The following is a 15,444-nucleotide window of genomic DNA, read 5'->3' on the forward strand; positions in this document are numbered from 1 at the left end:
ATACATGCATACATCTCTGAACTGTCAACACCATTCACATCCCAGCCTACATCTTTTGATTCCCTGTAATCAGGCACAAAGATGCTGGGACAAATCTGTTTATGCCAATAATCAAGATTTATGTGAAAGCTGGAAATTTTGGTCCTCTGTGAGTGAACGCCTTATTGCATATATAAAAATATTAATTAAAAAATCTTTAAAACTTATGCTCTCATGTGCAGATGGAGTGGGGCTGCAGCATTGGAGGGGCTTTGCATGTCTTGGTGCCAGTAACTGGCAAAACTGAGGATCCAAGGATCCAGGGCCAGCAACCAGATTGACTGCCAAAGGCCAGCTACTGGAGGCCTTCTACATCCATACTGTAAAAGTATGAATGTAATTTTATATTTGACACTGATGGACTGTTGTTCTGATCAGCTGGAGAGGGTAACAGGGCCACTTGTACTGCTTGTGTACATGCTGAGTTCCTGTCTGTGTTGATCTGCATGGCCAGCCATGTGCACACACGTATGTATAAATGTGTTTGTGTGCATGTCTACTGGGAGCACACACTCAGCCTTGCTACTATGAGAGCAGCAGGCATGGGGCTGTGCATCTCACATCTGCTGGGCTACTGAATTTATCTCCTCCCTAACTGCAGTAACCACTGGCACACCAATACCGATATTTTAGATCTCTTCCAATGACCATCCTAGTGATTGGTCGGGTTGTCCTGCGACGCCCTTCTCAAACATCCTGTTCTCACTGTGCCTGCACCACTCACAGTTTGCCATGTTGCTTACGAGGTTTTGCCAGCTCATACTGTTACTTATCAGCACATTGCAGCAAAACAGCTTGGGGGATGTTTTGGTCAGAAGCAAACAATCATCCTATTTACTCTCATGCTTTGCCTCCTTGGCTGCATCTGAGTCTGGAAGTCCCTAGAAGGCAGCAGTTTCCGTCACATAGGAAGGGCATCCCCAGGTAGTCCGTGGAGCAAACCCTGTTCTCTAGGACAAAATCCTTTACCTTCCTCATTCACCTTCCCTCCTCCGTCTCAACCCTCAAAAGGCTGAGTCTCTCCTGATTCACCATCCTTTTCCAGCTCTTAACCCCTCAGTCACCTCAGGCTAGGTTCATGTAGAGCTACAGTCCAAAAGAGGTCTGTGAGATCTGTCTGTGCTGAGTACAATGAACAGCCTTCTGAATTACCAAGGCATATATTTTGTTACAGATAGAATTTAATCCATTGTCCTGTTTAGGCAGTTCTTTAAACCCACAGATTTGAACTCCAGTGTCTCCACCTTGAGATAGCTGAATTGGGTTACAGGTTTGTAATGCTGATCCTGCTGATCCACACTTCCTACTAAAGGAGAGATGAGGGAAGAGAACATGGTATGGTGCTGTGGGGAATAGAGGGAAGGTGGTCTCCACCACAGTGCCTTTTGTGTTATGTCTTGGGTTACTACAAAGTGAAGCTCTCAGGTGTACAATCATCCATATTGCTGAGGGCAGCAAACTCTATGGAACTACAGATACAGGAAACAACCATTCCAAGACTGCACCGCTCTGGCTATTTCTCTAATAGTCACAAGGCTGCTCCGAGCCTTAGACAGTACAGTCAGTCTGCAAGGTGGGTGCTGCTTGGGGCCATTTCAGAACAGAGTAGGGTAAAAGGGCTTTTCAAATCTGCTATCAGTGGAGCCCTGAACTGCCTTAAAAATCCTTCTCTTCACTTAGCTTCTTCCTAGATATTAATCTGCAAACATATTTGCAATTTTTACATCTTTGGTGCTTTTAAATGCTAGCTTTCTATTCATTTACATCATTCCAGAGATGCACATTTTTTCAAGGGCCTATACCCAAAATTCATCTCATCACCAAATTCTTTTTTTCTGAAAACCTGCAAGCTGAATGCAATGTCACTCACTGGAACAGCTCTACATTGACTTGCACAGATCAAATATATAATCAAATCTTCTACAATTGCCCGAAGCAGCAAGGACATTGTGCTATAGCTACTCAAATTTTGTCAGGTAGCAAATCAGCTCCTGAATATCTTTAATTCCACCCTGGATAGTTTTCACTGTTTATCTAAAGAAAGATTGTCTTACCAGTGTGAGCCACACTTCTGAATGTTTTCTACATGCAAATAAATCATGCTTTCTTATAAATAATCTTGAAAACAAAGAGTGGAATGACAATATATGACATTAAACTCATGCCCTTTTTCCTGCCCATTACCACAGTTTTTCATCATCTCATCACAGGGATCAACCTGCAGGAAGACTTTTTATCACTGCAAGACCTTCTGTCACATTTTCTATGAAGGATGCAATATAAACAAAATGCATGTGGTTTAAAAAGGACTTGAAAACAGACTGGTCTCTAGGAGGTTAAATCCTACCTGGACCAGCTCCATCGTGGCTAATCAGAACTTTCTCCAAGTCTCCCAGTGAGACAGCCTTCATGCAGAAAATATCCATCTGTGGAATCATACAAGGAAAATTATAAAAGTCTTAAACATAGCTATTTCTTTGACTCTAACAGTATAGAAAAGCATTTTTTCTCTCTTTTTTCTTTTTCCAGAATGAATATAGTCATTTTATATTGGTCCTGGCCAGACACTGAGGATCTTTTAAAACTTTCTACAGTGAATAACACCTGAAATTTACTGCACATAGTCAGCGCCAATACCTTTGGCATGACACAATGATCAGTTTCCAATGATCATTTGGGTGGGTCTATATCATATTTTCTATCCCTATCTGCCTCACCAGGACTGGAAAACAGACTTAGGAATGCAGATTTAGAACTTGATTCTAAAGTTCACAGTGATCTGTTCAGGACAACGTAAATGCTATTGTCACCATTTTATCTGTATGTGCAATACAAATAACCAAGAATACCCAAATTCTAATATCTAAAGCTCTTAGCAAATGGTTGATCAAGCAGATAGAAATTATCCCTATGATGCAATTATGTAAGCAATATTGAATAAGAGAAATGGTAAATGCTTGAATAAACTTTGTAAATAAAAAGATATTTATATTTGTTGAAACAGTTTTCTAGCCATAATTTACTCTTATTGATCAGAAGCAGTTTTTACTTCACCTGTCCATGTTGAAATTTAACATTATTATTCTTAGATCTATGAAGCTTCCTTTTGCCAGCATCTCCTCTTGTTCCAATTTGGTTGATATAAACATTGGAATCTGTTTCAGCATCCAGTTTAGCTCCTGTGTATACATGGACCTAATACACCAACACTAAAAGAAGAAAAAACTTGAGATTATCCTTGCAGTTTGCACAAGATTCAAAAGTTTCCTCATCAAAATTTGCCAGAACACTGTACTGATTTTCAAGTTTCCAAGTAGCAACAGCTATCCATGAATTTGTCACTTCTAGGTTCAAATATTTTAATTGTCTTCACAAAAATACGGAAACATCAGGATTTAGAAAAACCACATTATGCTGGGCGAAGCAGCTCATCAAGCAAGCGCTCAGTTTTCTTCTCTTACTGCCCATTGCCTGTTCATGATTTCAGGACCTAATTCACAGAGTTTCTTTGCAATTTATCTGGAGACCACCTATCTATGTCTAGTCATCATCTGAAATAAAAGCTACTTTTCACTGATACCAAAGCACTTTCAACCTCCAGATTTGTGCAAAACAATTATCTGGATTGTGGACCTTCATTTCATCTTAAAAGAGGAATAACAATCACAAATCCTAGGGGTTTTAGATTTTCACTTCACATACAAAGGTGGGCAAGCAGATGAACAGCTCCCACACCTATAAAAAATGAACAGTCATCTTGCTTTTGAAGGTTTCAACATCTGTCACTAGTGAATGAGAGCACTTTCAAAAACAACTCTCAATTAAAATATATTTACAACTTTTTAATGCATCTCCTTATAGTCTAGAGCAAAGTCTTACATACAAAAAATACATATGTCTTCAAAGAATTCTGGAATATAATTTAGAATTACTGTATTAGCATGTTCTATACCACACTAATATTGTTTTTATAACTATCCAGATGTGCAAATTTATTTTTAACAATTATTTGCAGTGATCATGTACTATTATATTTCATTTCAGTTTTTCTCTCTGTTATTATTAAAAAATAATAATTCCTGTTTACATTTTAATGGCACTTTTTCCATGCAATGTTTCTATTCTAATCACAGCTGCCCACTTCTGCTGCTATGTAGTAGAGCACAGAGAAGATTACTGTTTCATTTATGTGTAATTTTGACAGTTCTTGGGAGTGAAGAAAGGTAATAGGAGTCCTAACAAACACAATTAGTTCCTTTTAAGAAGGAACGAAGATAAAACCAGAATATGATAACAAAATGCTTGAAACTGGACAATGCTCTACAAAAACTAGTTAAAGTACTGTTGCCCTTAAACTGCCAAGTAGCTACTAGAATCTGATACCTCCATAATTTTTTTATTCACTGGGTCCTAAGTCAGCTTATAAAACTCAAACATTGTGTCATCCAGCATCACTGATGAGCAGCTATTTCTGATTCCCAGTGGAGAGGTAGCAAAATTGTGCTGCAAATACTTGAGAGAAAAAAATAGCCCCATATGTATTAAAAGATAGGAGAAATGTTGATGGATAGACTCTATGCTTAACCAAATTAGGGTATTTCTTTTAATCTGTGTAAAATTATCCTAAAACACAGTGTCTCCAATTCTTTATCACTGCTACAACTGGGACTCTAAATAGGAGTGGTGTTCCTTGCCTAATTTTATTATTTTCTGTAATCCCAAGCATTCACTGCAGCTCTCACATCCATGCATTAATGTATCAACACTGCCTGTGATGTATAGTTGACCTCACTAACACACACACCCCTTCAAAAGTTTGGCAGAGCCTTATAAAAATTGGTTTCAAGGTTTTGAACATTAAAAAATCATGCTAAAACAAATTGTAGATATGAATAGCAAGTAGCAAAGATAAATTGACTTGATAATTAGCATAATTGAGCTATATATCCAAATTACATTTTATATCATAGCTGTTAATATAATCATAGCTGGCCAAAGGGCAGAGGAAAAGGGCTGGCAGCAAACTATGACAGCGAATGTGCAACAAAGCAAAAAGCCACACTTATCATGAAAGGGCAAAATTTTTAGGAGTGTGGAGAGGTTACATTTTGAAAAAAACCCTGAAAATTGTAATAATCTGTGACCATAAATTTTAGTAACCAGACTATACTACCCATGAAGCAAGATGCTGCAGGTAGTAGAAGAAGCGACATATTGACATGAAATCTCCTCCACACTTTTACATTCTTACTTGCATTCTTAGTTTTGAAAATGCAAAACACCTATAGGAGGAAAGGAAAAGGTATAGACTGTTTATGTTATGGCTATTTACATACAAAGACTGGTATCTGTATTACTTAAAACTGCAAGTAATTTCCATGATCAAAAATAAAAATAATTTAAGTAACTATAAGCACAATTTTAAAGAATATTCAAGGCTTTTTTTTTTTTAAGAAACTGTTTAACAATAAATGTTTAAAAAAACACAATACCAACAAGTCCTTTCATTATGGAGGAAGGATACACAAGAAGAGAACAAGAGGTAATTATAACACAACACAAAGATATTAACAGATAAATAAATTACAGTTCATTTTGTAGCACTGTACATCTCTGTGGTAACCAGAGAGATGATAATGATCTAATTATTAAATACAGCTTTCTTTTGCTACCAGCCTAAATAAATCAGTCTGAAGTAGACAGCATGCCCATCCTGAAATGTAAAAGCCTGGAAAATATTTTCCATAGTTTCTTGTGTCTATACATCTCTCACCATCTGTAAAATGTTAGGTCTGACATTTATTTAAGCTACACAATCTGCATTATTTATACAGGAACCTTTTTAACAAAATAGACCAGCTTGTGCTCTAAATTTTTCTACAAATATAAGCTACTACAATACAGGCTATTATCTTAGGATAATAAAAGGAATGTTTATACCCCTTAACTTGAGTATATGTATTTCATAGGAATCACACAAAAAATTAAGCAAGTAAAATATTGTCCAAAACACACATGCTTAATTACAGCATGGTGAACGTGGCCACTATGGTGAAATGCCTGCACATACAAATAAGTATTCACTAAATAGATTGTGGACATTAAGCTTTTTCTGTGCAAATGGAAACCTAGGCACAGGCCAGCCTGATAGGATGCACATTTTTCAAATTTTATCATATAGTTCCTCTAGATTGCATAACAGCTACAAAAGGTGCTAGTGCTAATGGCTCCTGAGCTGTAGATTGCTTAAAACTAAGAACAGGAGCGATGGTGCCACTCTGTAACAGATAAGGCAAGGTACCCCAATTGTTTGATGGGACAATATGACCAAATCTGGAGGACAAACCTACCCATTGAATGTACTGCTGAGACAAAAAGACTCACCATACGTGAGTTTTTTCCATTTGTATTTTTCTGTATATTGTTGACAAAACATGGTTTGTTGTGTAGAAAGTAAAATGATCCTAGAAAACATGTTCAGCCTCTGTGACTGTGGTTTCATTTCTTTTGAGTAACTGACCTATTCTAAGGCCCCTGCTGCAGGCCCATCTGCAATGGAGACTTCCTTCACTGCAGGAAGAAAAAGCTATACCAAAACTCTGAAAATCAGAGCTGTATAGCCCGATCCCTTATTCTGTAAAAGTAATTTCATTTTACTGTATGCTGATTCAGTGAAACTACACCAGCTGAAAAATGGCGTGACAAAAAACTCAGAGAGACATAAACTCAAGGGAAAAAAAAAGGGGGGGGCAAAAAAAGTTGAAAATTACTTCATAAAGCCAACCACTCAACAGAAGTCAGGAAACAGTTTCAGCATTGTGAGGGACCTGTGAGACTCACATCTAGGCATCATTCCAATGTGGAGCACATCAAAGTAATAGAAGAAATGTCTTGGAAAACACAGTAACTTTGATAAAGGATATAAGAGGATTAATTAATGCAGAATAGCAGGGAAAAAAATCTCAGCTAGAACTCAGTAAAAAAGAAAATGACCTTTCAGAAAATAAGTGATTGAAATCTTCAAATTGCTCACAGGGTAACCTTAGATATGCTCTATAAACCAAACAGAAAAATGTGCAACATGGATGCATGGAGGAAACATTTGAAAAAGGGGAGGTAAAGTGTTTTCAGACAGAGGTGAGGAGTTTCTAAAAGGCAGATTTTAAAGCATTATAATAACTGTGCCAAGAAGTGACAGAACCAAATATATAAAAAATACTGTGGGGGTCACATGAGCAGTCAAGTGTACCAGTACCAAATTTCTAGTTGCCCAGTCTATAAAAATGCTATCTCTTGAGATACTATCATGAGGCTTCAGGTGTTTTTTAAATCCCAACTCCAGGTTCTGGCATCCGTTGATAACATAAGAAATTAACTACCTTGGACTAAAGAGAGAGAGAAAGGAAGTTCTCCTGGTTATGAAGAAGAGGTAACCTAAGGGCATATTAAGGGCAATAGAATGTGAGTTAGAGAACCCTTTTTTCCGGATTTCCCATTCTGGGCACTTGAATCAGGGCTTCCAATACAGAAAGTTGATATATGCATGAGCCTTCACCAATGACAAGAGACAGTTTGGTCCCAGTTTGCAGGCACAGCATATAATTATTAATTCCTTTTGAAGATGTACAGAACTCAGTGACTTATGACACTTGCCTTTGGAAAATATAACCAGTAAACAAGCACCTCCAGTTGCTTTGCATTAAAGATTAAGTTAATATTTTGATATGTTTTGGAAGAAAACAAACCTGATAGAATTAAAGATGAATTTATTGTTGAGAATATGAAAACAAAAGCTTTCACGGCAGAAACACGGGTCCCTTTCTGCTGACTTAGGACAATCTTCTGTCCCATTGCCAGCTCTTTTCAAAGTAATTCTACTAAAAGAAAAGTACAGCCATTATTTGAGAATTTTAGTTAAGAGCAAATGAATTGAAGATCCTCAGCTGTCTGTGCTTAATGACACTGGTTTGCCTACCACAGAATCCCCCCATTGGCTCTCCTTCCTTCTTTCTGATGTGCAGCATGGAGTGGTTTTAGAGCAAAGAACTAGGTTCTTCTTGGATGAAACTACACCAGATAAAACATTCCATGAACACAATGATGACAATCTTGACACAAACTGGCAGTCAGTCTGTGGGAACAGACGAGAACAAGCCTGGAGTAACTTCCCTCTAAACTCCCATGAAGAGGACACCGGACACTTAACTGAGTTTTTAGCACTAAGCGCTTCACTAAGCAAATCCACTCCCACCAGGCTGCCAGTGTAAACAGACAAACTGGCCAAAGAGCACAAAACCTGGAGATGTTAAATGATACACAACATTAAAATTGTCCAACTGTTACTATTCAGTTCTCCCTTTATGCTGGTGTATGAAGATCACAGAATGGTATTGCACAGTACTGCTCCAGGTTCTGCCTTTTTTCCATATAACATGCCCACTTGAATTAAATGGTCATTTTGGCTCGATCAGTCAAACAGGAATGTTGTACCTCAGGTTTTATCACTTCGTATTTACTACCTGGGTTTCACAAAGGGTTTTTGGCATTTTGCCATGACAGAAAGGTAAAGATTCAGGTTAGTGCAGTGCTAAGGGTAAAAGAGAAAAAATTCTTAATGGCTGACACTGGTTGAGAGGGACTATCTTCCTCAGAAGTGGTGCATATATTAATTTAGAAGATACAAATATAAAAACAATATCAGGTTAGGACATTTCAGTTAGAATTACAGTTCTCACTGTAATCTCTACTAAATTCTATCTAATCTCCACTAGTACTATTTGGAGCAATAGTCTAAAATATGTATTCTTCATGACATACAAGAAAATTATCAGTTTTCAAAAAACACACTTGCTAATGAATTTTACAATAAAGAAGAGAAGCTTGACTATTTACCTATGTAGTTGGTGCCTCCCGAGTGATAAAACAGGAATAAAAATTTTGTAGTGATAATACTTGTGTTATAACTATTTGCTTTGGTCACCTTTTGCACTATTTCAGTCAGTGGCCACCTTCTAACCTTTCTGCGCCTGCACACTTCTCCAAGTGGAAAAGAATTCTAAATATTTGGAGCTGGAATTTTTCCTGCCTCAGTCTCAGTATTTGTCTTTTATCTCATTTCAGTACAGTTATTCCTTGTTTATGTGAACAAGAACAGGACACATTTACCCATTTATATCCTCATCTGACATTTATGTTCACATAAACACAGCAGTAAGAAAATTCAGTACCTCTTGCCTCAGGTACCCCTCTAGAACAAAAGTTCATCCATATCTGAAGACAACCCACAGTAGGATGTGTGATAAAGGTCTACACATGTACAAAATACAGGCAGGGGGCAGTCCAGGTAACACCCTGCTCTGGCTTCTCCCAGGCCCATCTCAGGAACTGTCCACCCATCTCCACAATCACAGGTGCACAAGGGCAGGTGGGAACCTACAGAGACTTAGACAAAGGGAACCCTCTTCCAGCTCCTGCAGGGCTGTCCTAGGAGTCTCAGTCTGGGCGTGAAACCCACCACAATGAGACAGTTTGGAGCATCTATCAAACTGATGAGGTTTGATGCCAAGGGTGTCAGACACAATATAGGGCAGCATTTTGTGATTGCAGAGGACTTACAAGACATTTAGGAGAGGAACTGAAGTCAGGGAATTAGATGGATCTAGGTTACCTAGGGAGGAGCTAGAAAATAGATCACATCTGTTTTCTCTGTGTGTGCATGTGTGGTTAAGGAGTCTAAGTATCAGCAACTGGACTGGGAGTCCTGCATGGCAGCAACTGGAGAGACTGGAGGGAATAAAACTGTCAGCAAATGGAGTGGGACCAGGGGTCAGAAGTCCATGTCTCTGAGTGGAAGACCACACGAGCGGCCAAGTGTTGGAGGGACCATGGGAGTCTCGCTCAGCTGCCAGAGACACTCTGAGGTATGGGTATTTTTAGGGGTGAGGTCTGCTAGGGTGGGCATGAGGGAAATGGCCTGCACCAGCAGCTGGAGCAGGGCTGTGGCCTCAGGGACTCATATGTCCAGTTGCCAGCAACTGGGGAGACTGGGATCCAGGGGCAACTGCAGAACAGACAGGGTGTGTGAGCCCAGCTTCTGGATCTACCTTGTACACATCTATACTCATATATAGCCCCATTATTGGACATCCATCCTGCTCAGGCATAGAGCGGAGCAGGATGAGGCTGCTGGTGCTGTGTTTGGGCAGCTGCTCTGTGTGTCTGGGTGATCTGTGCAGCTGGCCTTGGTGTGTGGTACATACCTGTGCTCTCTGTGGGTGCTGACTGGGAATGTGCTGCGCCTTGCTGCTGGTTGGACCTGGGGCCATGCAGCTGTGGCAGCCTGGCTGAGCTACACTGAGCTGCCACCTCTCGTCTGATTCCCCTAATACTCCTGTGTTATAAAGCTAAGTCAAAAGCACTCAAAGTCTTTTATCTTATTTTCATTGAGTGAAAAGATTAAGATATACCCAGCTCATGGCATGATTACTAATTTCCAATACCTATTACTTAGAAAATAGTTGAACAACTTCTACTTTGTGCATCACAGTGTAACTAGGGGATGAAACCAAATCAAAAGAGCAACAAGTAAAAAATCCAATACTTGTAAAGTTTGGTAAACTGAAAGTGTCTGGAACTGCCAGAAAAAAGAAAAAAAAAAGAAGAAGAAAAAAAGCACAAGGCTGCATAGAAGAATTGCAGAAAAAAAAGAACCAAAACATGTTAGAGCAAACCTCCAGGGATCACCCAGTTCAACAGCATGATGATTTCAGGGACAACTTCAAAGACAGATCAGGTGAAGTTTTCTAAATCTCCAGGGCCGGAAAAGTAAAAGAGAAGATGTAATAGGAAGAGAAAAAGGAGCCACTGACCCAGAAGCCTTGGCAATGTGGCAAAAATAAGAAAAGGAAAGACAAAGGCAGACATGCATGGGAGGGACAAGAAGCCCGAGTTAGGAAAGGAAGTTGAAACTGGTGTGATGGAGGGATTGAGAAAGAACTGAAATCAACACTTGGAGTAGGAGACCAGATTATTGTCAGTGTTTTGGAGTGGCTGAGGGACAGTCAGAAAAACCAAGAGGGGTTACCAAGGTGAGAAATTTGAATGGAAAAGAAGCAAGTTCAGAGAGAAAGGTAAGGAAAAGCTAATAGATTCAGGAAAAAAATTCATATCTTAAGACAAGATGGCAGAAAAAAAAGAAAGCCAAGGAATCAAAAATCGGTTCCAAGGCTTTGGATCCATATTGGTTGCATTAAAAACTTTGGTTGGGGAAAGGGAGAAAAAGAATAAGGAAAAATTACCCTTTCTTCTAAGAGGGAAGCTGAGCAATGAGGTAAGTGTTTAAGAACAGCAATTAAAAGACCAATGCCTTCTGCACTTAGTTTACATTTGTCGCTTTGTTTAAAGTTTCCAGCACATGCATTTATACTTAAGTGAATCTAGTATCACCAGAAGATAACAGATTAAATTGAAAGTACAGGGTACAAACTACTAAATCATATCAAAACTTCTTTAAGTAATTAGCACCATGTAGTTTCTTCTGCTGGAAAAAGTCGCTTGATGTGGTTTGTTCAGTACTTGTAAGCAATTAGCTTTTAAATGGGAAATGAAAATGGATAGTCTTTCATTTGCTTGTTCTTGAGAAAATAAATGGGAAATGCTTTGGACTCCTTGCTGAGTTTGTATTGATGTTCAATTTAAATGTTCCTAAAATCAATAACTAATTAGTAAAACTTAAATTTTTGGGAAAATTCCAAGTTCTTTTGGAAATTTATCTTTTCTTACATACTTGAAACATATATTTTAATAATGTTCCTGCAAACACAAGGAAATATGCAGTAATACAATGATTAAAGACTAAATAAATGTGCCATTTTAAATATATTCCGAGCCTTTGCTAGAACTGACTCGATTTTTCATATACAAATACATAAATAAAGTGCACTGACCAGAATATTAGTACTTTTCTATAAATGGGTTTTTCAGACTGCATAATGCAGATTTGAATTATTGATGCTGAATGGATTGTTCATACAACTTATTTGGCTTCTGCACTATTTTTCTATTGCACCAGTAAATGACATATATGTCACTGTGAGTGGCATACGGTACTGTGGTACATGTCAGTGATCATAGGACTTGGTTCATCCTGATCAGTCCCATTTTTTGAAATCTCTTATTGAAGTCAGTAACGATTCTGCAAAAAAAAAATTAAGAAATAAAAAAGAGCAAAGCAGAAATGTGACCTGGGTCATACATGTTTCTAAGCATCTTCTGTCCTCTGTAATAAAACATTCACACATCACAGACAATATTTTTTTCAGGCAATTATCTTCTTTTGACTTAAGGGTTTTCACTTCTTTAATATTTTCTTCTGAAATTATTTGATTGTCACTAAATGCGTGATGATCTTTTTCTATGTTGAATCCCAGACACCTTGCAAAATTCACTGCATCAGTTTGAATCCAGTTCACTAAATGGTAGCACCTATCTATGTAAGACCTAACACTGTCAGACATTATTGGCCATCAGCTGCATCGTTGTTATTCTATTAATGTAAAGAGAATCTATTTAAAAAAAAAAAAAATCACGCATAATGATTATACTGAATCCCTATTCCTCTATAAAGGCCCAGGACTTTTAAAATAATAACCTTATATGATGGCCTGTTTCCCTCTTCACTTGAAGAGAACAAAGTGCATCAAAGCTGTCATAAACCTTGAAGTTCCAAAGCGTCACTCTGCAGCTATCAATTTCTATGTGAATGGCTTCGACTCAAGCCTGATTTGAAAAACACGCGTGTGATGATTCAGATCACGGATTTCTGGTAAAGTATGTTTTATGCAGGACAAGAAAGGATGATCTGGATCTTGCTAAAAGGAACTGGGTGTCACATGACATTACATACCTTGATTTCCTACCTGATGTCTTTCTCTAAAGAGCAGTTTTTATCAGTGATGTATGAGCACTCTGAGAAATCAAAAATTTTATAAGGTAAGATACCCTGACCACAACTATCATTCTAATTTTGGGAAGGAAAGGAATGGGGTTAAATGATCACTTTCCTCTCCTGCAGAGCTAGAAATTATCTGGAAGGGATTGCTTCATGGTTACACTGGCTTTTAGGCAGGCTGCCCTGGAAGAAACAGGAAAAACTGTCATATACTCACAGGATATGGCTAGTGAGCACATGATCTAAAATACTGAGCACGTACGTGGCAAAAGCTCCTCGGCAGGGTTTCTTATTGCCACTTCTCTCCACGTATCACCTTCATCCCTGTCTTTGGAAAGCCAGCTCTCTATGGGGAGACAAATCTCTTCATCAGAAAGAGAGACTACTCTTTCAAGTCTGACTTCCTCCAGGTACCAGCTGGGATCCTTTCCAGTGCTGTCATGGCCAATGCAGATTTTATATAGCTGCCCAAGGCCTCTGAGATTAATCTCCAATAATAATAATAATAAAAAAAAAATCCAGGTTTTAATAACAAATTACACTGTTGTCTTTTAGTCATCCTTCTTATACTGGGCATGCAAGCTAAATGTGCAGCTAACTATCCTGAGAGTAATGGGTTTTGTTGGAAAACTAAGCCTTAATATACAATGAATCCCAGAGACACAGAGCAAAAGCATATGGAGTAGTCTGCAAGTGTAATTTTATTGAGTTCAGTACTGCATTATTTAAAGTGAGCAAAGGGCTCAGACAATCCGGTCTGTTTCTAGACCTCTTCACAGAATCCACTTTCTAGTGTTAAAATGTAAATCTCTATTTCTAGAAAAATACTTTAAGAAGCAGAAATAAGCCCTATTAACTATTCCTACCACTTATCAGTCTGCTACTTTTCTCTTTGACTGTTTTTATGCGCACTGGTGTCAGCATTAACTGTTTTTGTAAGTGCTGATGCCACTCTGCAGCACATTTGAACAATAAAACATGACTATGCCACACTGAATACTGCAGCCTTGTAAAAAGACCCACTAAGTTTTGGGTTGCAGAAGTATTTTGGGCAATGTTGAGGGCAGGAATCTAAGCACAAAAGCAGGGTTAACCACTTTCAATGTTTTTTTTTAAACTTTTTTATCAGTGTTGTGTTTGAAAGGTCATGGCAATTGGGAAAAAAATCACCAAGTAAAAAAGAACAAAAAATAGTAGTTTCCTTTACTATCATAGCAATTCTGTATGACTTCACATCAAAACAAAAAGGAAACAAATATCCCTGAGGCAAGCCTGGCACAACTCAGCCTCATAGGGTGAGAGCATGACACGTATGCTAGTAGTAAAAAGTCTGAACAGAGTCACACTTATGACCACTGTAGTAGGTTTTGCTATATTAAAACAGCATGTTAAAGTAAGATGTGCCAACTGAAGATACAATTATAGCATTAATGCAATAAAACCATGTACATCAAAGATATGTTGCTAATACTCACAGCAGAATTACTGCAACAGACAAAAAGCACTCTGAAACTAGCCACAAATGCAGCCAGGACATTGGCTAAGTTACCCTAAAAAATTTGTCACTCTGCTGCAAAACAGAGACCTCTGCAGTGGGCAAGGGACTGCTAAAGTTGCCATGCAAATAAATATAAAAATATATTAGAACACTCAACCTTTATTGCAAACTGAGTCAAGTATGGTATTGGTGAACAGCAAAGTTGGTGCTCTCCTGAGATGCAGGCACTGGCTGCTATTTGTGGTACAGAAGTATTAAAGGGCAATTTATTAAACAAAACACTGATACCTCGTGAGCTCATGTCCATGATTAAACTCTGGCTTAACCCCTATTGAAAGAGAAGCACCACAGCCATCACAGATTACTGTATACAATAATCATTACCATGATTCTTGTTCAGGACCAGGAAACTCTGTCAAAGACCCCCTTTCAATTTCTGAAGCATCCAATCAGACATTTGGCTGAGAAGCAAACTGAAACATTGACAAAGCAAATCCTGCATATCTGTAGTATATATAGATATCATATGAGTTGGCTCAAAAGTGAAGCTATAACTTTGAAAATTATATTGATTTATCATGTTATGCTAAAGTGGATTTTTTGTTTCAGAAGGAGGCCTAAGATGGGAGATACGATTCCAGGTGAATTCCCCTTGCAAAAACCTCCTCCTGGTCCTTCTCCTCCTGCTGTGCTCCAGCAGATCCATTTCCCTTCTTATGTTGCAGGCCCTAGAGATGGATGTAGCATGTGGGGTCTCACGAGAGCACAATAGAGAGGCCGAATTCGCTCCCTTGACCTGCTGGCCACATAGTAGATGATGTTTGGCAGACCACTGGTGCAACTGGAGAAAATATCACAAAAATAAGCACATGTGGGAGAGCTGATCAAAAAAGGGGGGAAAGGAAAAAAAATAAAGAACAAAATATGAAGTAATTTGAAAAAGAAGAGGGAAATGATG

General features: G+C 38.4%; 1 protein-coding gene across 1 annotated transcript in view; it reads right to left on the minus strand.

Moving 5' to 3' along the window:
• RP1 (RP1 axonemal microtubule associated) overlaps nucleotides 1-15,444 on the minus strand; it is a 148,601-nt gene that overhangs the window by 66,871 nt on the left and 66,286 nt on the right. Inside the window, exons 10-11 of the mRNA XM_042029113.1 lie at nucleotides 3,094-3,234; nucleotides 2,387-2,465 (exon numbers count right to left, since the gene is read on the minus strand). Coding sequence (XP_041885047.1) covers nucleotides 2,387-2,465; nucleotides 3,094-3,234 — 220 coding nt within the window. The remainder of the gene's footprint in view (nucleotides 1-2,386; nucleotides 2,466-3,093; nucleotides 3,235-15,444) is intronic.

Source organism: Corvus kubaryi, unplaced genomic scaffold (assembly GCF_017639235.1).
Source record: "Corvus kubaryi isolate FWS band 111438036 unplaced genomic scaffold, C.kubaryi_AGA036_p1.0 37312, whole genome shotgun sequence".
NCBI classification, from domain to species: Eukaryota; Metazoa; Chordata; class Aves; order Passeriformes; family Corvidae; genus Corvus; species Corvus kubaryi.